Source organism: Epinephelus moara, chromosome 23 (assembly GCF_006386435.1).
Source record: "Epinephelus moara isolate mb chromosome 23, YSFRI_EMoa_1.0, whole genome shotgun sequence".
Lineage (NCBI taxonomy): Eukaryota > Metazoa > Chordata > Actinopteri > Perciformes > Serranidae > Epinephelus > Epinephelus moara.
In genome coordinates, this window is record NC_065528.1 from 28,343,874 (window position 1) to 28,366,364 (window position 22,491).

General features: G+C 43.1%; 1 protein-coding gene and 1 long non-coding RNA gene across 2 annotated transcripts in view; one reads left to right on the forward strand and one right to left on the reverse strand.

Annotated features, from left to right (window-relative positions):
- ntn4 (netrin 4) overlaps window positions 1–22,491 on the forward strand; it is a 31,901-nt gene that overhangs the window by 7,459 nt on the left and 1,951 nt on the right. The window contains exons 3-9 of the mRNA XM_050036834.1: window positions 2,893–3,171; window positions 11,371–11,497; window positions 12,391–12,576; window positions 19,292–19,505; window positions 21,391–21,485; window positions 21,847–21,915; window positions 22,006–22,179. Of these exons, the coding sequence (XP_049892791.1) occupies window positions 2,893–3,171; window positions 11,371–11,497; window positions 12,391–12,576; window positions 19,292–19,505; window positions 21,391–21,485; window positions 21,847–21,915; window positions 22,006–22,179 (1,144 nt within the window). The remainder of the gene's footprint in view (window positions 1–2,892; window positions 3,172–11,370; window positions 11,498–12,390; window positions 12,577–19,291; window positions 19,506–21,390; window positions 21,486–21,846; window positions 21,916–22,005; window positions 22,180–22,491) is intronic.
- The window catches only part of LOC126385250 (uncharacterized), a 44,254-nt gene continuing 22,133 nt past the window's right edge, over window positions 371–22,491 (reverse strand). The window contains exons 2-4 of the long non-coding RNA XR_007569412.1: window positions 15,063–15,243; window positions 3,946–4,008; window positions 371–584 (exon numbers count right to left, since the gene is read on the reverse strand). This is a non-coding gene — a long non-coding RNA (uncharacterized LOC126385250). The remainder of the gene's footprint in view (window positions 585–3,945; window positions 4,009–15,062; window positions 15,244–22,491) is intronic.

Genomic DNA, 22,491 nt, shown 5'->3' on the forward strand with positions numbered 1-22,491 from the left:
TCTATGAGTCCTATTTTTTACTGTGGTTTGTTGGGACATTGCTTCGTTTTTATGCATGTTACCACCAACAACCGTGGATCCATGAAAGAGCGTGAAAAAGAATATGCGTTGCGTGCCTGTACATGTGCACTGCGTCCTTGTTCGAAAGTACAAATAGAGTTTGAGATAAAAAAAAATCGAGGACCCGTTATTTAAAAACAAGCAGCAACCTCCGGGGCTGAGTAATGAAGCCAACGTGGAAGTGCCAAAAACAGCAGTTCTTTGAATGGCTGCTTGAGGCTGGCTCCAGAAACGAGTCAATCCCCACAGACCCCAATGTTAAAATAATCAGCTTTACAATAGAAATAAACATGTTTACAACCTGGTACAAAAAATTATTTTCGTCTCTGTAGCTAACTTTGTGCGGCATCGCCACAGTCTAATGCAGGATTTATACTTCTGCGTCAAATCGACGCCATACCTTTGGCGTAGGCTCTTCATTGATGTAGTGGAAACCAGACCATCCGTGATGTTGAACTTGACACACCAGAAAAAAACCCAGAAGGGGATACTCATCCGCTGCAGCTGAATACAACCCTGGTCATCTGGCAAAGAGAAAGGAGTCTATGACTTATTTTTAACAGGTTTCCCCAAGTGTAAAAAAACCCACTTACATGCACTTATTTTGGTGGAAAAAAGGTATATGAGTCAGATCCGTCCTTCACTACTCCACAGCTCCACCCTCTCATCCATTATGGTAATATCTGGCTCTAAAAAATCAAGATGGCGACAACAGAAATGCTGAATTTGAAACTTCAGAGTTCACAAACCAATGGGTGACGCCACACTAGCTACATTCATTATTTTATCCAGTCTATGGTTAAAACATTGCTCAATAGTGGCATCAGTGGTTAAGAAACTCCACCACACCACGGCTCGTCTCACCCGTGCAAGAGATGCACAGTCATTCAAAGTATTTTTTTCTGCTGCACGAGAACACTTTTTACTGTAGTTTAAAATTAATGACATCCTCTTGCAACTCAGACAATGAGTTCAAATAATTGAGGAAAGTGAAAATGCCAACGATAATGTCGATAAGAAGTTGAATGTGCACTGTTGTCTTTTAAAATTGTTTCAAAAGCAAGAAACAGTTAAACAGCAGTTTGCCATTTTCCACAAGATTTTGTCATATTGTTAAATTTAGAAAAACATAAATGAACACAGAGAAAATTCCTGGATTCCCATAAAACCCATTAAGGAGTCTTAGCGAGACTTTAATTCATTGAGGGTTCAGATTAACATAAACCTGGGTCTCATCAGCGTATTTGTGAACACTAATATTTTGTCTCCACATTCAAAGGAAAACTACGAGGCGTCATTGTGTAGTAAAAGCTCCACGATGGCCTTGTGTGGAATTTGTGTAGTGTAAAGGAAGCCTCGACACTCATGTCTATGTGCATGCCAGTGTGGTTGTGTGTGTGTGCTGGTGTTGCTGTGGTGTCACCGGGCTGTCGCGGCCCTTTTGTGCAGCCCTGAGTTATGTGAAGCTGGATCTCCGTCCCCGTCTTTGTCTGGCCCTGCTCTCCGTGGTCTCCTGCGGACCGGCGCCCCTCGTCCTATTTGTCGTGTTCTCTTAATTGTGGACCACAATGCCGTGACCCCGCGACCTTTTCCAACAACAGGGAAATTAATAGTGCTCCTCCCATCACACTCTCGGCCAGTCATCCAGCCAATGAGGGAGCCACATGGGGTCTTTCTGCTTGCATCTCACTTCAACCAAAGAAAACAGACTCACATAAACACACACTCGTCCAATGATATCAATGACAGCCAACGACAACAACACACACTTTGTATAGAGACACACTACAAACACACACATTTCTTTCACAGCAAGAGCCTGGGCAACATTTTCACCCTGACAACAGCAGCGGTGTTGGTTGCTATTGGCAGCAGTAGCTATGGCGATGGCAGCCTATAAAGGGATCTTCGATTTGAAGGATGTCCAGGGACCAGACAGGGAGGGAGAGTGAGGGGGAGAAAGACTGTGTGCACTCAGTTAAGGACACCCAGCACCCTCATGGTCACGTGAGGATGTAGTCAATGATGGGGAGGTGTGAGGTCATAGTTTAGTGCACAATGATACCAAAACAAACCCCCTGTTAACATGATAGATGTAGTGACATGAGTAGCATCAATGAATCTGAATCTGAATTGTGTTGCTGAATACTCCTGTCTACTGCCTGTAAATCATGAAGTGAGGCTGCAAGAAAGAACAGCGTCCATCTTCTCTTGTGTTCTCTGCACTCTGCTCTCTGCCTGTATTTTCCTATTTTCTCCTTATTTCGCTGCTGTCAAGACGTTTCTGGGCACAGCGTGCAGGTGAAGATGGGACTTAATAAAAAGGTAGCGACCAGGTGCCAGACCATAAGCAGGGATTCAGGGAGGGCCCATTCACTGGACCTCTTCAGGGTCCTAGCCATTCATGTGGGTGGGCCTGAGATCAATTCAGTCTGGCAACTTAAACATGGACCGATCTTCAAACTTACAAACATAATGGACTGCACAGATTTGCAACTGCACAGCCAAATTTTGAAGAAATTTATCCCAATTTCCTCTTTGAAAAAACAGGCAGTGACTGCCATGTTTCTCCACGCAGGTGTTAAAATGACACGTCTCAAAAATTGCTTATTGAGTTTCCTGAGATCACAATAAGCCAAGTAAAAATACAAGTCTGTCTTTGTTAACAGAGGCTAACAGAGGTGATGTTTATTCAGATTGCAGGCTTCTGACGTCTCTTTTGCTGCCTGGAAAATTAGCACAAACTACCCATGGGAACTTTTGCCCGTAAATATCAGAAGGTAACACAATTTGAAATACTACAGCAGATCTCTCTCTATCTCTGATCAACAGGTGATCTACCGCACTCTCCCAAAGTGGGAATCCCTGGATCCGTTCGGGGCGGAGGGCCAGCAGCAGCTGAGGGTGACCAACATCCGAATCCGACTGCTGAAGCAGCAGCCATGTCCCTGCCAGGCCAAAGACCTCGCCTCCTCCAACGAAGCTCTTCCCACTCAACACTTCGCCATCTACGACCTGATAGTGAAGGGAAGCTGCTTCTGTAACGGACACGCCGAGCAGTGTGTTCCTGCAGCGGGATACCAGCCCATCAGAGACCGCACCAACCATGTGGTAAGAGAGGAGCACTGAGTGAGTGTATCAGCTGATCATTCAAGAGGTTTTTTTTTACGATAAAAGTGCTGGGGGGCATTGTCACCTCACAGCAAGACGGTTTGGGCTTCGAATCCACCGGCCGGCCGGAGCCCCTCTGTGTGGAGTTTGCATGTTCTCCCTGTGTCACCTTCTACAGGGTTGTTTCTTATGAATTACATGCACCACACATTTTCATTACCGCCCCCTGCAGGAATGTGTAATGGCATCACCCACATGTTTGAGCAGGTACATGTGAAGAAGCAGGAGATACAAACAAAATGTGAAATGGCCAAACAAACTCATGCGCCACTAGTGGTCAAAAACTCTATAGGGTACCTTTACATTTTTGAAACTTAACTTTAATACTATTGACATACTGTCATTGCTTGAATGTTCAATTTGACCTTTAGATCTTTCTCTGAAAAACTAGGACGTGTTAAGATTAAGATTTGTTTTGGGGTTGTTTTGTTTACCAAGAAACTACCAATACTCGTATTTCCAATGCAAATAAGCTTATTTGAATCCTTGATGCCGTGAGACGAACGCACCACTCTCTCTTCACTCTGCCTTTGTTCTGACGTACAGACATTTCTTTCACTGGCTTTGTTATTTCTCGTGAAGTAATCACACCCCATGGGCAGGCTTTTCCCTTGTTCTAAGGAAGATTATAAGGCTTGATACTCAGAGACTAAACAGCTTGTTCACTTTGCGTTGACAGTCGTCTTAATAACAGAGTAAAGAACGGCGGTTCACCTTTCTCTCTCATGCTCCCTCTGTTCTTCTGGCTCTGTCCGCTCAGATAATCAGCTGCCTTTCCTGTTCATACCAAACACAAGAGATGCAGATATTGATTCAAGGGTTAATGATGGTGCTGATGTGTTAATGAAGGTGTGAACAGACACAGGCGGTTCTGGATTGTTGTTCCTGGAGAAGTGTTGGAGAGTTTATGCTCCTATCGCAACCATCTCAACAAACACAAACGTCTGTTCTGCTGTAATCAGCGAGGCTAGACGGGGAAAGCGAGAGTCAACGAGGAGTTTCCTTCACAACTTACATAAGCAAAGACATTTAGACAGATAAACAATAGTGCTACATCCGTACATACAGGAGGAAAGCCTGACTTGTGTGGGATGTTTGAGACTGATAGCGAGTTTACACTGGTTTAGATTACATTTGTGTTTCTACACAAACACCCAACAAAACACACGGATATCTTGTTTTTAAAGATTTGCAAACATGATATGTACTGAAATAAATGTTTTACAGTTGGAAAACACATTTCTCTCTGATTGACAACTTATGTAATGGTGTCACTTGTTGTCATCTAGCTCCAGTGGTGGAAGAAGTGCTCAGATCTTGCACATACCAGTGCAGTAAAAGTCAGACCAGATCAAATGCCTACTGCTCTTGATTGGTCAGAATCTCCATGTGGGAAAAATCCAGGAAGTAAAGCAAACGTTGAAGAAGAGTACACTTGCAAGATAAATGTGACACTTTCTAATGTCACAATGGAGGGACAACTACGCAGGTTGATTTTAGCGCTGCTCATCGTGGACTATATTGCTGTCATTGTTCATTTTAGTCAAAGCATACAGTTTGAAAACGAGGCGCGGCTCCAACTAGAAAACAATGTTTTGATGCATTGGATGTGCTGAATGTGCATATTAAGGCAGTACAGGAGGAGGTGCACATTAATAATCCTCCAGGACTGTAACATGCTCATGTTTAACCCAAACAATGTGTCATGTGACTGCAGTTGGTTCACATCCAGGTCGGAAAACATTCTCACCACAAACCAACCGCACCAGAGTTCGTTTGTAACCGGGCCGAGACCACCTCTTCAAGAAGGTCTCAGTCTGGTTGTTTTGGTGCACACCTGAGTGTGACTGCTGTGTTCACACCTGCCCAAACGAACCGCACTGAGGGGGCAAACGAACTTGAGTTCAATTAAACCGAACCAAACAGGGCAGGTGTGAAAGCACCCTTGGTGTATATTATATTTAGAGTATTTTCACAGCTTTACCTTGCTGTCAGACAGCGATTTCTGACAGTTCCACACAGGACCCACAGGATTTGTCCATTATATTTTGTAGTAATAATAGAATCTGCAAAGCAACTAAAGCTATCAAATAAACGTAGTGGAGTATACACATAAAGTAGCAGAACATGTAAATACTCAACTAAAGTAAAAGTACTTTCTGGTCTGTTTGACATCCTGTAAGTCAGTTAGTGCATGACATGATTCAATGACATATTCTGTACCGTATCAGATTCAATAAATTGCATTCTGACAAGCAGCTGATACGAAGCAGATGGAAATGTTTGGTGTAACATGTGATTAATGAATGAGACGATTCATGTGTTTTCTTTGCAGATACCAGTGTTTTCTCGTAATGAAGCTGTTGATAGCTGATTTATTAGACGCAGTCTCTAAATCTTAAAATCTGACTATTTTCATGCCAAGAAATTCCAAGTGGCTCTACGGCGTGTTTTCATCAGGATATCCTTCTTTTGAGGGCAGCAAATCTCCTGAAACAGTCTTCACACCATGGGGCTGTGAGACCCTCCTCTACACGCCAGAGAAATAATAATAACAATATTTAATAATACATCATTTTAATGCTTCCTTGCATGTCTGACGTTCATTTGTCATCACAAGTATTAGTCCAACTGCACCTGAGAGTTCAAGTTTGAACAGTAAATCCTTCTCAACCGTCCTCACAACATTACCTCAGGTCATCGGAGCGTCGTTCTGCCGTGTGCCATGCAGGCAGCGTTCAGTAAACACACAGACGTTATATAAGTGACTGTTCCAGCAGTTTTATCAGCAGTTTGTTTTGTGTCTCTGTTTCGACTGAGAGCCACCATTTATGACAAAACCCAAACAAACAGAGCTGCACAAGATGGAAGATGAGGGCAGAGATTACCGATCGCTCAGGGAAGGGCGTGTGCAGCGATGAAAGGAGTACTCAGGTCCTTTACTTCAGTAAACGTACTAATAACACACTGTGCAAATACTTCAACACGAGTAAAAGTCCTGCATTGAGAACCCTGTGTAAAAGTATGTCGGTATTGATTGTGTAGTGAAATGTCCCTGTCAGTGTTTTACTATTATATCTGATGTTTTTGGATTCATATTTTGTATTTTACTGCTGTAAATGTTTGAGGTTGGCCCCATTTAACTCCTTTATACACTGCTGGGTAGTTTAATCTCAACCCAGTCTCACATCAAAATGTGTAACAGCCATGTTAGTCCATTAGCTTCACAATTATGGCTCTAAAATTGTGAGATGCCTACATTTTTTGGCCTATTCTTTTCTATTAGCCTGCGTCCTCGTCATGTCAATGCCCAGCGTCTTTCTTTGAAGCAGAAGAAATGGCGGACATTTGATCTGTTGTCTGTTGAAAATGCAATATTTAAAGATAGGCAGTGGAATGAAGCACATCCATGGCACACAGTCCAAAACAGTAGTTAGATGTGCCATTTCTGCTGACAACACAAACCAGGAGGATCATGGGTAATGTAGCCTTCTGCTATGAGTAGGTATAACTGCAGCTGGAGCAGATACATGCCCTTCCTTCTTGCTACGGCTCACCCAGCATACCTACACGTCACTACATGATCAGCTGCCTTCACTCTGTGGCCTGGAAGCGGACGTTCCGATGAAATTGCTAAGTTAGCAATTGGCTAGCTATGAAGTATTACGTTAAAAGAGAGGTGGTTAAGGCAGAGAACGTTGCTAAACTAGCTGTGTCCCTGTTTGAAGACCGATTGCGTCACATTGGCGTGACCAAGGCCGTCCCATTTTGAAGACTCGGCCGGGAAATGCAGCCTTCTTTCCCAAAATTTGGAGGATGCCACAGATGAATCCTTCGTTGCCCAGCCTATCCCAACATGCATTGCGCGCCTGTGACGATTATATATATATATATATTGAGTTAAGTTAACTAACCGTTGTTAACTAGCTAACGGTTAACTGTTGCTAACGTTACTATTAGCTAAAAGCACACAGCTTAAACAATCTTAATTTAATAAGTTTACCTGAAAACAGTCCATCAGCCTGAAATATATCAGACAGTGATTCAAACAACACACCAGCTACGTTGGTTTAGCATAGCAACCACCATAGCAACAATAGAAAATGTCGTATTCCAACAATTTTCTGACGAGGCCTGAAATAATCTCCATAATAACCAATAAACTTAACATCATGAACATTCTCTGAAGGAAGATTGTGAAAATACAAGGCACATTTCTCACTGGAAATGCTTTCAAAAGGCATTTTAATGCTGAAGTTATCTTAAAATATTATATTTTCTACTGACACCATAATGAATGTCCACCTTTTTTGTCAGTGTTTTCAAAAAATACATTTGCCTGTCACATGACGAGGACGAAGGCCAGTAGAAAAGAATTTTCTCAATACACAAAGAAGCGCTTCATCGTTTGGTTTATCACAAACATTAAAAATCATCATCAGGTGTGGAAAAACTGTAGTCTGAATAGTAACTAAAGCCGTCAGACAAATGTAGTGAAGTAAAAAGTACAATAGCAACCTTTGAGATGTGGTGGAGTAGAAGTATGGAATTAAATAAAATGGAAATACTGAAGAACAAATTCAAGGTACTTGTACTTGACTCAAGTACAGTACTTAAGTCATTTTTGGGCTCCCCAGGGTGTCTTCCTATACACTAAGTATAGGGTGCAGCATTATATTATTGTACAGTGTTTGGTCTGCTGCATGTTAGGCATGTGAGCTTAAGCATGCAGTGTTTTGTCTGCTTTTAGAGTGTGTGTGTGTGTGTGTGTGTGTGTGTGTGTGTGTGTGTACAGTAATAATCAGCGGTGAAAGTGGCCCTCTGATACGTCGAGTCATTACTGCTCAGACCCTGTGAGACTAAAAGACCAGTTTGTTTGTTTGTTGTTGTTGTTTGCTCCTGTGCCCCCACATGGGGATTTTTGCGGTTCAGGGTGATTACACTGTCTGTTAGTTAGCTACAAAGCCAACACACACACACACACACACACACACACATAATGACATATGGACAGCTACTGAAGCATTAACAGCAATTAGGCCAGTCAGGACGTGTGTGTTTGCTTTAATACAATCTGTCCGTCTCTCTTACCGTCTTGCTTTTCATTTATGTCACTTACGTCTTCTTTATGTTTTTGACTCATTCATCTTGCACATTCTCAGCCTCTCTTCTAAAGACACGACACTCCACCTGTCTTTATGCCTCTGTGCCAGTGATAGCCATGGCCGGAGGCATTATGTGTTTGGGTTGTTTGTCCCATTCTCATGAACACGATACCTCGAGAACACTTCAAGGGGATTTCTTCAAGTTTGGCACAAATTTCCACTTGGACTCAGTGATGAATGATGTGATTGTGTTTGGTGGTCAAAGGTTAAGGTCACTGTGACCTTACATCTGTCCCATTCCTTTCTCATTCTTAGACAATCTGGTTTAAATACATACACTACTTTTCACATCGTCAACTCATGCATTGAGTAACACACCAGACAACTCACCTTAAGTTGCTGGTAGCTGCTTGTAGTAGCTTTTTTTTCCTCGGTACGCAGCTAGCTTTAGTTGACCTATGTATGTAAATTTGCCACTGTAGGAACAGTGGTTGCATAAAGCTTCAAAATGAGCCATGACTTGTCGTAGGGGAGGGTTTGTGCCTCAAGCAAGGGAGTTCAAGTATCTTGAGGGAATTCAAGGTCTTGTTCATGAGTGAGGGTAGAATGGAGTGCGAGATGGCTTCGGCGGTTTGGTGCGACGTCTGCAGTGATGCAGGCGCTGTGCTGGACCGTTGTGGTGAAGCTTTTGATTTACTGGTCCATCTATGTCCCAACCCTCACCTATGGTCATGAGCTCTGGGTAGTGACCAAAAGAATGAGATTGCGGATACGAATGGCCGAAATGAGTTTCCTCTGTGGGGTGTCTGGGTCAGCCTTAGAGATAGGGTAAGGAGCTCGGACATCTGGAGGGAGCTTGGAGTAGAGCCGCTGCTTCTTCGCGTTGAAAGGAGTCAGTTGAGGTGGTTCTGGCATTTGACCAGGATCCTCCTGGGAACCTCCTGTTAGAGATGTTCTGGGCACGTCCCACTGGTAGGAGGCCCCGGGGCAGACCCAGAACACACTGGAGGGATTACATATCTCATCTGGCCTGGGAACGCCTTTGGGTCCCCCAGGAGGAGCTGGAAATTGTTGCTGGGGAGAGGGACGTCTGGGGTGCTTTGCTTGGCCTGCTGCCCCCGACCCGGCCCCAGAGAATCGGATGAAGATGGATGGATGGATTAATCATTTCTATAATAAAAAATCGATTCTTGGAGTCTGTGTATCGATACGATATCGCCACGCAAAAATTTCACAAAACTATGCTGTATTGATTTTCTTTCCTCCATCATCATCGGCGATCACCTGAAGTCAAGTATGATGGTCCTCCCTGGGTGTCCTTGTTGTGGGTCTTCAGATGGCTGAAGAGGCCAATTCTGGAGCCACAAACTTTCTTGCAGTGTGGGCATGGATGTTGGGTGCTGGCGGTGGGATGTGTGGGGGCCTGCTTGGTGGAGAGCCTCTCCTTCCTCTGCTGGTGCCTGATTCTGGCAGCCTGTTGGAGATGATCTTCATGGAAAGTGGCACCTTTATGCAGGCAGTTTCTCCATGCAGGTCTTTGACTGGCAGTAGCTTCCCAGTTTGAGCTGTTGATGTTGAATTTTTTTAGACTGGTTCTAATGTTGTCTTTGTAGTGCTTTTTCTGGCCTCCTGGTGCACGTTGACCGGTGGAGAGTTCAGAGTAGAGGACTTGTTTTGGAGGGCGCCCAAGCTGCAGAATTTAAGGCTTTAAGCTTACAATTGTGTCCTTGTTAAGATCTTCGTTGTCACTTGTTTATTTATAATGGTCACGGAAACAGTAAGAACATTACGGAGCAGAAGTTTTAAGATTCCAACATTATCTGTTTGCTATCAGTGACTTCCAGAAACATTTCTATCAGCTCTCAGCATCACACATCAGTCCGGCTCTACTGTGTCCTGTGAATGACAGAGTTTACATGGTTGCGTGTGTGCAACTCTCAGTGTGTACATGTGTTAATTGTCCCGTATCACGGTATGGTAAACATGTGAAATGGGTTGAAATACCAGCTGTCTGGACCCGAGCCAGCTGCTGCTGCTGCCCTCTTCCTCTTCTTCTATGTTTTTTTCTTTTTCCGCACCCCTCGTTTCTCTCCACTCGTTTCCACTTTTCCATTAATTACTTCTTCTTTTTCATTTTTGTGATATGTGTCATTAGGTCTCCTGCCGCCTATTTTCCCGGACCTCTCATTTATGCAATTGCTCCCCTTATTAGTGTGATTGAAATGGTGTGTGTGAGATCAGTCATGTGTGTTCACCTCTACATTGCAGGACTGATCTGGGGTCAGGTCATGCAGAGAACATGTTGTATTCTATAGCATGTGGATGTGTTTAACTCTGCTCAGTGCAGTGTGTGAATCCAAGCTGTCACACACCGTGGGAAACAATTGCAAGAATCGGTGTGTGTCTTTGTGCGTTTGCAGTTATTTTCTGTGGCAATCAGTGTGTGTGTCTACCTCTGCGATGGTTGTATAATAGTGTGTGTGTCCGTCCTACATTACAGTTGCACGGTGTAACGCAAACAAATAAAGAGCTTCCTCAGATGCCTTGCCCCCCTCCCTCCCTCCTCTCCTTCAATCATTATCCAGCATGCATGGCATTCCAGCTCACAGGAATGACAAGGAGATTGTTATTGTGCTCTCAGCACTGCATACTTGCACTCTTCTCATACACACACACACTCGTAAACGCACACACACAGGCTTTTCAGACCAGAGGCCCGTTCTTGTTTCCAGTGATGAAGCCAAACAATCAATCTCCATTCACTAATTTTCAGGCGAGGCAGTACGAGAGAGGGGAAGAGATGGAGTGAGAGGAAGTGGAGAAAAGCAGAGAGTGAGTCACACAAAATGAGAAAGAGAAGAAGAAACAGAGAGCGTGAAACCTAAGAGGAAGTCCTAACATGCTTGTCTTCACGTGGGAACCTTTCCTCTTCATCACACTGACCTCTTTGTTCCTCCCATCCTTCCATCTCGACCTCTGTCTATCAGTTTTGCTTGTTGCTAATGAGCTCCCTCTGTCTTCCTCTCTCTCTCAGGTCCATGGGAAGTGTGTGTGCAGACACAACACTGCAGGTGATCACTGCGAGCGCTGCTCTCCTCTCTACAACGACCGACCCTGGCAGCCCGCTGACGGACTGACGGGCGCTCCACACGAATGTCGGAGTGAGTCAAACAAACACAGTCACACCTTTTCCACCACAGGAACTTAAGACAATCACCATGTATCCCTTTTTACTTAGTTTAAATCCCTCCCCAGTCAAGAATGTGTTATTCTTATGTTTATGTCCCCTAAAATGTCCGACCTTGACTATACTGGCTTGTATCTGTGGAAAGTTTGTCACCAGGGAGGTGTTCACATTCCTCTACATTACTCTATCTGTTCACTTCCCTTAAATCTAAAGCCTGTTTCAAACTGCACAAGGCCCCAAAACTTCAACTCAGAGCAGAAAAACACCCCACATCATCTCTTTTTTCCACTGCCCAATCAGATGATTTGAGAGGCGGGCCTTCTGTGGTGGTCACGACAACAAGTTTACAGTTGGTAAACAATGGAGGAGAAACTGGTGGTAGCGGTTGCTGGATACCCAGAGCTATACGGCCCGACGATAGACAGCAGGTTGTCAAACTGCCCCTGAGTCATCCTAAAATATGCCTGGAAACAGCCATCATGGAGGCGAAGCTCCTGGACCAACTGGTGGTACTCCTCGTGATCCACCCTCTTTTTTAGGGTCTCATGATTATATATCTCATCTGGCCTGGGAACACCTTGGGGTCCCCTAGAAGGAGCTGGAAAGCGTTGTTGGGGAGAGGGACGTCTGGAATACTTTGCCCCCCACAACCCGGCCCTGGATAAGCGGTTGAAGATAGATAGATAGATAGATGAATGGATGCAAATATGTACCGAATTCAAATAAAATGTCTCACTAAAGTCATTTTAAATTCAGTGCTTCTCCTAGAAAATCCACCGATAAATATATAACCAATGTGAACCCTGTATTTTAGTCCAAAGCTTCAGTGACTGACAGTTCCTGTTGGTTTCCTCCCTCTCACACCAGAGTGTAAATGTAACGGACACGCTCAGAGCTGCCGTTTTGACTGGACGGCATGGCGTGAGTCTGGCCAGCGCAGCGGAGGCGTGTGTGACTGTCTGCACAACACAGAGGGACGTCAGTGTCAGAAATGCAAAGCCGGCTTCTACAGAGACCCACAGAGACCACAGACGGCCCCCGACTCCTGCAAACGTAAGATACTAACACACAAGTCACATCTTTCTAAACGCTGTAGAGGGCATATAGAAAATCCTCATAATGCAGGACTACACCAGCAGGTGACTTGTGACTAATATTTTTTCAACCTGACCACATAATATATGCCCTCATTAAGCAGTCTTTCTTCGACTCGGCCCTAGTTGGTGCCTGTTTGCATGAGATCAGCTCAGGAATTTCACCTGTGTATATTAAATGCAGGGATGTATCCATCATTCTTTGCAAACCGCGACGTGTAGAACACATTGTAAAAATGTCATAATGCAAAATTAATCACATCAGTGTTGACAAAATGTTGCTGGTGTGAATCATAACATCAACCTCATACACACCACACTGGCACAGTGTCTCACTCTCAAAAGGAATGCTGAGGACTGAGATCGCAAGCTGGGACGTGCTGGATAACTCTGATACCTGATGGGCACCTGGCCCTGTGTGTGTTTGTGTGTGTGTGTGTGTGTGTGAGAGAGCAGACGGCCCATGCTCCAGCCAACGTTTACACCGTAGTTAATCATCAGATGGTGGCATTCCTTCGTCTTGACTCAAAGCTCGACACAAACACACACACACACCCCTGCATGTCCATCTCGGGCTTGTTTTGCCATTTTTCATGTTTGACTCAGAGCTCGAGTAGCTTCAGGGTAACCATTGGTAGTAGTGTGTGAGGGTCCTCTGTCTGTGTGTATGTGTGTGTGTGTGTGTGTGTGTGTGTGTGTGAGCAGCGTGCTGCCCTCCGGTGTGTGTGTGTGTGTGTGTGTGTGAGCAGCGTGCTGCCCTCCGGTGATGAGACGAGTCTTAAGTAAACACGCGATAGTCATCCGTAAACACAGAGCAGTGGCTACATTCCCCGTCTGATTATGTGTCAGATTTGACCCAGTGAGCTTAGTCCTGCAGGTATGCTGGACTCACCCACAGTTACTACATGAGTGTGTGTGTGTGTGTTCATGTAGGCACACCCGTTGAATTTAAAACAACTTTCAAATTGCACCAAACCATTCAAAAACATCTCGGGGGGAGAATGTTGGCTAACAGCCCAGTTGTGACATGGGGTGTTACATATTTTATAGAGATTATATAACAGAAATTTAAACATTTCTTAGGAAATGTTTAAATTTTTACACCCCTCAACCCAACCCACCACCTCCTATATCTCCATAAACAAGTAAATAATACAAAAATAATAATTAATAGGAGTAGATTACAACAGTCAAGTCTACAGCAATGCTAGCAGCTCAAAGAGGCTGTACTATGAGATAAATGCTAACATTAGCATGTGATAAGCAGGTATGATGTTTAACGTGTTATTTTAGCGTGTTAACATACTAACATTAGCTTAATTAGCTAATGTTAGCATGTTAACATGTGGAACTTAGTACAACTGTCAGCTGTACTTTGTGTTTGGTGCTAATTAAATTAGCATGAAACACAAAGTACAACTTTGACTTATGGGAATGCCATTAGTTCTGAGGTATCTGGTCATAAAACAAAGTATTTGACCAACAGAAATTTTGATGTGATGGGGCACCAGAGTTATAACTGTTCATCCTGAGGGGGACATGAATAATCTGAACTAAATTTCATGACAATTCATCCAATAATTACTGACATATTTAACTCAAACTCACAAATGTGAACCTCATTTGCTAATTATTAGCAAAAGTTAGCATGCTAACATGCAATTCACTGAAAGCCTTTACGCACCGGCCCTGTTTTTTCAGTGCAATTACTTTCGCAAAGAATGTAAATATTGTGCGGCAAAAAGGGACATAATATTATAATACTGAACATTTCACTAAAAGGAAACTCAATAAAATAGCTTAGTTTCCTCAGACAGACTGACAGATGTTGCTCTGGGTCAGGATCCCAGTAGTTTTCACAAATTTTGACTTTATCCAGCTAGCAAGCGAGTATTTTGCATTTTCATGTTGTTTATTTATGTCACCTCCGATGTGTAACGGTCCTAAGATGGTGGCAAACATTACACCCACCTAGCATCAGCTTGTTAGCATGCTAACGTTAGCTTGTAGCTCATAGGACAGCCTCAAAGAGCTGTTGCTAGCATAACTGTAGACTCTAGTTTTTAGCCATATACGTATGTTTAACCTTGTCACAATCATAAAGCAGGTACACCAACCAGCATAAATACTTTTACTTTTACTTAAAGACTTTTACTTCTTAGTTTGAGCCCAGGCGCTTTGCTTTATATCTATTCAGGATCTTCTTTTGGAGCAGAAGTATGCCAACATGATACAGCCTCATTGTTCTCCAGTATTTTATTAGTTTATTAGTTTTTATCTTGTGTCTTTTCCCCATGCCAGCTGAAGACCATAAAACTTTTGGTGTTGATGTCTCAGATAAGATCATAAAAAATTGATGCATCGCCCATTTTGTGAACAGACAGATTGGATTTCAGTGGTTGGGTTGGGTTTCATGTGTGTTTTTTTTTGTACCTGAACACTCACCTGTGTACGGAGGCTGGGGGGCTAATGATCCCCAATGACAGCTGATGGATAGAAAAAAGGAGCGACAGCATGCTTCGGAGAACCCCTGAGACGAAGGTACAGGTTGTGAAATCCCGCTGACAATGGAGGAATTTCCCTCCGTCGTGAGGAACATTTTTTTCATACCAGGCTCCGAGGGGCCCTGGAAAGAAAACACTCCTGTCAAGCTCGTACACACCAAAACTCTTTAGTGGGGGGATAGTTACAGCGTGTGTTTACATACAGTATGTATGTGTGGGATGTTGCTCAGGCAGGTGTCTTGTCATGTCTCATGAAGCTTTCATTGTCAGAGCTCCTTTAGATTTCCAACACACACACACATATCTACACACGAGGCCTCGTGTAGTGACCCCCGTCAACTGCTCATAACTTCTCACGCAGATATGTAAACACACACGCTTACCAAACACATCGTCACACGTGTTTTTGCTTTACATGGAACTGAGGTGGTGCTGTAATCTGGGTTAATTATTAATGTGTAGAGGCTGCTCAATAAACAATCATGTAGATAAGAGCCTGATACACACACAAGTATACACACACACACACACACAATGTCTTGTAATGGACAATACAGTGTTTGTGTGTCTTGTGTGTGCTTGTGTGCACGTCTATAAAGGTGATATCTTTATGATTTTATTGATATGGCGCAGCTCGATTTCATGATAGAGTCTATCTTATCCTTCGTTGCCTCGGCTGATTGGTCAGATAAACTGTCTGGTTTGTAGCTTAGCGAGGTTAAGATGACATCGCTCTTACAGGCTGAAAACACTGTTGTGCTTCAGCTGCAATTTAGGAAGTCATGTGGGAAACGTGTCATTCCGGATATCTTTTTATTGAGGGATACAGGGAAAAAAATAACATAAAATACAAAATAAATCACATATCATTATTGGAAAAAGGAAAACAAACAATGTAATACAAAATATTGCTCATGTTTTTTAAAGTACCTGTTGTTCACGTCTGTTTTTGTCTAACCAACAGTCCAAAGCATAAATATTTGATGTGCAATATATAGCATCTTTAAAAACATTTAATGCTGTGCTAAACAGTCACAACAGCAGTGTATAGGATTTAGTAGCATCTACTGTTGAGGATTGCAGATTGCAACCAGCTGAAACTTCACCCATGTGCCAAGCGTGAACTCCCAGTTAGAATTCCTTCAGTGTTCATTGTTCAGGAGGTTTTAACCGAGAGCTGAATTATCCACAGAGGTCTCTTCCTCTCCGAAAGAAACAGACTAGTTGATTACAGCTTGTAAAAACACTGAATAAAACAGGTTCATGTTTCAAATCAGTTTTTCTCTGACGCTGTTCGGGTCATTGCAAAGGGGCTGCTAGCCTAGCACCTGCTAATGCGCGCTCAGCTTTTTTTCTCCTATACCTTAATATCCAGACATTCACGAGGTTTTCACCGTAAGTCAATATATCCACAGAAGCCTCTTCCTCTCCAAAACAAACGAACCCGGTGATTTAAAGTGGCAAAAACACAAAATAAAGCAGTTTTATGTTAAAAATCTGTTGTTGTTTTTTTTAGTGCTAATCCGCTTTCTAATTACGGTGGCTGACATGAAAACGCGAACGTCCCTATCTAGAGCTGGTGTTTGGTTCGGCTCGTTCTGGGCTACTGTAGAAACATGGCGGTGCAACATGGCAGACTGTAGAAGGGGACTCGCTCCCTATGTAGATATAAACGGCTCATTCTAAGGGAACAAAAACACAACAATGCTTATTTTCAGGTGATCATACATTAAAGAAAACACACTAATTATGTTTATCATATTACACACCAAAGTGCGAGCCAAAATGTCAAGGCATGCCTGTATTTATATCTGTGCACAATGGCGTGTTATCACTCGATATAAGACAATAAAAATAAGACAGGTAGCTTTCATTATACTGTCTACTCAGTGGTAGGTCATCTTTGCTGGTGCTTGGTGATAATTTGCTCTGTACAATAAAGCAATCCATCGTCTCATGGCTTTCTCCTTTTAAATGTTATCATTACTCACACTGGCTGCCAATCAGGGTTTTAGATGTTTAACACACTTACAATTCCCATGCGCCAACGGCAACAAATAAGTTCCCTGTGAAGGTTTTTTTAATTAAACTGAATTAAATTGCAATTTTTAGCAAGAGTTTGCCTCTTGGACTGGCATCACGGCACCACAGTGTGCCATGGCACGCCATTTGAGATCCACTGCTTTAAGGTATACTTCAAATATAAAATAATTGGAAAAATTCAAAATACGACACGTGAGGTAAACACACTTAAAGTTGCAAGTTTCTACGAGTGACATGGCTGTATAAATGTCTTATGATTTCATGAACATCTAGCAGAAAACTAGTCTTATAGGTTCCTTAATTTTTAGACAAAAATGGAAATTGAATCATCTACATATTTTATGACGACTGGGCAGTTGTGATCCAGTCGAAAGCTCCAGAACAACCACTAAATGGACCTGCATGTCATCTAGGTCAAAAATGAGCTTTAAATCTCAGCCTTTTATAGACACGTTTTTCTTGTACAGTTATTTTTTTTTTACAGCAGTCGTGGATTTAACATGATGTCATAAGCTTTAGTTTGACAAAACCCAACTTCCCGAACTACTACTATGACTTTTTTTCCTTATAATCTTTAGTCAGACACTGAGAGAGTGCAGAGAGACAGACGGGCCTCTGGGTGTACAGTAAGTAGTTAGAGTCATTTACTGCCAGTCGAGCTTCAAGCATCATTAAACAGCAGAGAAATGGCTCCAAACAACACCCCCTCTTTGTTTCTCCCTCCTCGTCTTCTGCTTCTCCTTCACCACCCCTTCCTCCTCCTCCCCGTCTGCACACACACACACACCCCCGAAATAGAGACAGATTTATGGGGGAGGCCTGACACCTCGTCCTGCAAAGGCTCCGGGTCCCAGTGTTGATAACAGCAGAGAGAAAGCAGACAGTAGTTTTCTCAGACTGCCAGTGGAAATATGGGTGTGTGTGTACAAGTGTATTGTTTTTGGAGGTTGTTTAAAGAACACCCTATCAGCACACAATTAGAGGGGACATGAGGGAGGGAGAAAGCTGCGTGTGTGTGTGTGTGTGTGTGTGTGTGTGTGATAAGAAAAAGAGAGAGGCCTTTGTATTACAAGCTCCTGCAACAATGCCAGACAGACAAATAGAACAACTGATGACTGATGAAACACTGAAGTCCTGGTAATAAAGTGTAGTTTGCAGGTCAGCAGACTGTCAGCGGTAAAGACCTTTAGACTCAGTGCTCATCTGTATGACTTCTTTGTTTTCTGAGATATATTTGTATCTTTGCAATATCTGGATTGTTCAGACGATCATGTTCCCCAGAGGATGAGTCCTACTGACTTTTTGTCTGACACAGTTAAGTTTAATTTGTCCAGTACCTTGGTGTATGACCAAATGCCTGCAAAACTAATGACAACTATGACATATTTTAACCAAATATCGTACTTCAAGCAGCAACCCCCAAGAATGAAAAAAAAAAAAAAGCTGGTGCGGATGTGCCATAAACTCAGGCTGAGGCTGACTATGCAACAGTGTAAATCCCCATAGACTCCCATGTTAAAATGCCCAACTTTACAGCAGAAATAAACATGTTTTGGCATCTTAAGTTAACTTTTTTTATAACTCACCCGTTTACTTTTTATTGAGGCCCAAAGTTGTGCATATTTAATGGCAGGGCAAAATCAACAAACACACTGAGACACAGGTACACTGAACTGTTATATGGACCATACCTTTTTCACCCAGGTGACGATGATTAGGTGATGATGTTGCACCATTAGGTGAGGCAAATCACAGTCACACAGCTGACAGTGGTTAGATAATCATGCCACAGCATTAGGTTGAGCCAAGAAACAATTTTGAGGCCCTCAGTAAATGTGTTTTATGACATATAACATGAAAACACACTGTCCCTGGTTAGATTCGGACCAGAGAGACCTTTGTCAGCTCTCTGTCTCTCTGTGTTTCCTGTTCAACTCTCAGCTCTCTAAAAAGTCAAAACCGCCAGAACAAGACTGTGTTGAAAATCACATCTAGAAATCTTGGGGCTTCCAATCACAAAAAAGGATTTTCGAATGACATTTATGATGTAAAGAAATCTCACTAAATCAAAATGTCAAAATGCAAAATGTAATACCTTCAAATCTAACTTCACTTTTTCACTCCCAGCATGCAGCTGTCACCCGTTGGGCTCTATGCCCTTCCACTTGGCCGACGGCTCACTCTGCGACCCCTCCAACGGAAACTGCATCTGCAAGCCTGGAGTCGGCGGAGCCCACTGTGACAGGTGCATGGTGGGATACTGGGGCTTCCATGAGTATGGCTGCCGTCCATGTGACTGTGCAGGAGACTGTGATCCATTTACTGGAGACTGTATGTTTGGGTGAGTAAAAGTTATCCTTTTAGAAGTCTTAACTCAGAATATACACAGATGAAGAGTATCTTACTGATATTTATGTTTTATTTTGTCTAAATCTAAAATCTAAGTAGCACACTATGTAGAACTTTTTTATGTAAATGGTAACACGAGGGAAGAGGATTAATGTGGTGCTTAAAACTCAGTCAGCGACCTGGTACAAATGAATGAAGATAACCGATAGTGTAAACACTGAACTTAATACTAACACTGAGAGTGGCCCAATTTACAGTTTCTCAGTTTCTCAGTTTTTAGAGGTGGGTGCCAAAATTGTCAGTGGCCGAAAAGCTACTTCCGGATTAGTTCTCTGCTAACTTGAATGTGGATAAAAATGATTTTATTGTAAATGGTAATTGGATTGCACTTGTGTCGCACTTTTCGAGTCTTCCAACCACTCAAAGCACTTTTACACTATATGTCACATTCACCCATTCACTCACACATTCACGCAGTGGTGGCCGAGGCTATCGTACAGGGTGCCTCCTGCTAGCCATTCTCTCACACTAACATACCAATGGACCAATGGAACAGCCGTTGGGAACAATTTGGGTTAAGTATGTTCCCAAGAACTTGACATGCGGACTGGATGGGAACGAACTGTAGATCTTTGAATTAGTGGACTTCCTGCCCTACCTCTGAACCACAGCCGCCCATTTTGCGGCTCTTCTAGACTTTCAAAAAGTTACTGGACCAAATGTATTGAATTCCAATAGTGAAACATGTTATTTCTCAGGGGTTGGGATGCTAAAAAAAATCAGTATGAACTGATTTACAGATGTCTCTTTCAAGTCTATGGGAAGTCCATGGAAAAAAATCTTTCCGGGCCCAATGGTAGCCTTCGACCAAGACGTTCATTGCATGGTTAATTGCATGAACGTCTTGAAAACGAACCCTGTTTTTCGTTTGGGGGTTCCCGGTCTAGACCGATTCATGTCTCCATAAACATTCAAATCAAACATGTAGGCTCTAGCCTTGGACCAAGACGTTCATTGCCTCTTACTACCAATGTGCAATATACCTCCTAACCGCTATGGTGGCACTGTGGCACAGTAGAAAGCCGGTGCACTCATTCATTGCAGGACGAAGAAGGGGTGAAGAAAATTTCAAGACATCCGAGATAAAATGCATGTTTAATGAACAATAACGGATATACAAACACACGGCAACCCCCTGTACACCTTCCTAACATCTGTGCCTATGAGGTGAGTGCATTACATGTTTGATTTGAACGTTTATGGAGACGTGAATCGGTCTAGACCGGGAATCCCCAAATGAAAAACGTGGTTTGTATTCAAGACGTTCATGCAATGAACGTCTTGGTCCAAGGCTAGGCCCAATGGCATCACGCGAAAGACATGGAAGTTTGAATTCCACTTCAGTCCACTTTGTACAATAGCCTTCAAAGCCCTAGGCTTGGGCAGATGGATTATTTTTCATGTTTTCTCATGTTTGTTTTGCCTTCTCGGTCAGCACCAAAATAAGGTCCATTTAGGGCTAGGAAATATGGAGAAAATCAATCGATTTTGTAGGGTTGACCACTGGTGCTTTCACGAAATATTTACATAATGAGATTTTTGATAAATAATCATAAGTGATGTGGATATGACGACTACGTGGGTAAAGACAAATAATAGAACAGTTACAGTCTGGTCAGTTTAGAATATTACATCACTGTACTGTGATGCAACCTTTGAAACTAGAAAAAGGCAACAATTCCGACATTACGATATCCAAAATCAAAGATGATATCTAGTGTCATATTGTGATATTGATATATTCCCCAGCCCTAGGTCCATTTAACATTTGTTTAATACAGGTTCACATTAACATTCCCATGTCTGTGTTCATGCAGCTCTGATCTGGACCTGTACAACTTAGAGGGAAACTCCAGTGAGCCAGTGAGGATCTTCAGAGTTGACGAACTCTTCTCTGCCCTCCACTACTCAGGTGAGATACAGAGACTGACTGTGTGTGTGTGTGTGTGTGTGTGTGTTATTCGTCCTCCTCCACAGTCCAGTGACCAAGCATTAATGGTTAAGTAATGAAAGTCTTCATAGGGCCTTAGAAGGACATGGAACAAAGATGGATGTGTATGTGTGTGTGCATGGACAGTTTCCAAATGTCCCCTCTCTTAGTCCCCCCCCCCCCAACCATGTAACTGCAGCTTTCATAGGCACATTCCTCACTGGACACACACACTGCTCTTGCATTCTTAGGACGCCATGCACAGTATCTGAGACCACACACACACACACACGCACACACATCAGTTATGTTACAAATATTAATCTGTACCTGTCCCCTGCAGAGAAGTGCGAGTGCAAAGAGCAAGCCCTGACCAACAGTAAACTCTTCTGCACCATGAATTATGCATACGGTAAGAACTTTTTGCATTCCTCTCGTCTTTGTCATCGTTCTTTTATGATTATTAACATTACTGACACCTGTGTCTCTACCTGACTCTCAGTCCTAAAGGTGAAAGTCCTGTCAGCCCACGATAAGGGCTCCCACGCCGAAGTCGAGGTCAAAGTTCAGAAGGTGCTCAGTCAGAACACCAAGGTGAAGATACAGCGGGGTCGGGTCACTCTTTACCCCGAGTCCTGGACTGCACGGGGCTGCACCTGCCCCATCCTCAACCCAGGTCAGACTAATACTCTCCTATGAGTATATCCTCCAGTACAGATCAGAGGTGGAGGTTTTTAAAGGCCGATATCGAGTGTTTATGGTTACAAGTGGTGAAATTCTTCATTGATGACACATAGAGCCTGTTTACACCTGCTATTAACATGCCTCTTGGGTGAGCTGATCACAAGTGGACAGCGTGCAAGAGACTACCAAGATGCATTGTGATACAGTCACTCAAACCACTTGACGAGGTGTTCTGTGACGCATTTGACCACATATCTATTGTAGTGTAAATGCTACTTGTCCCCCAACAAGGACTACGTCATCA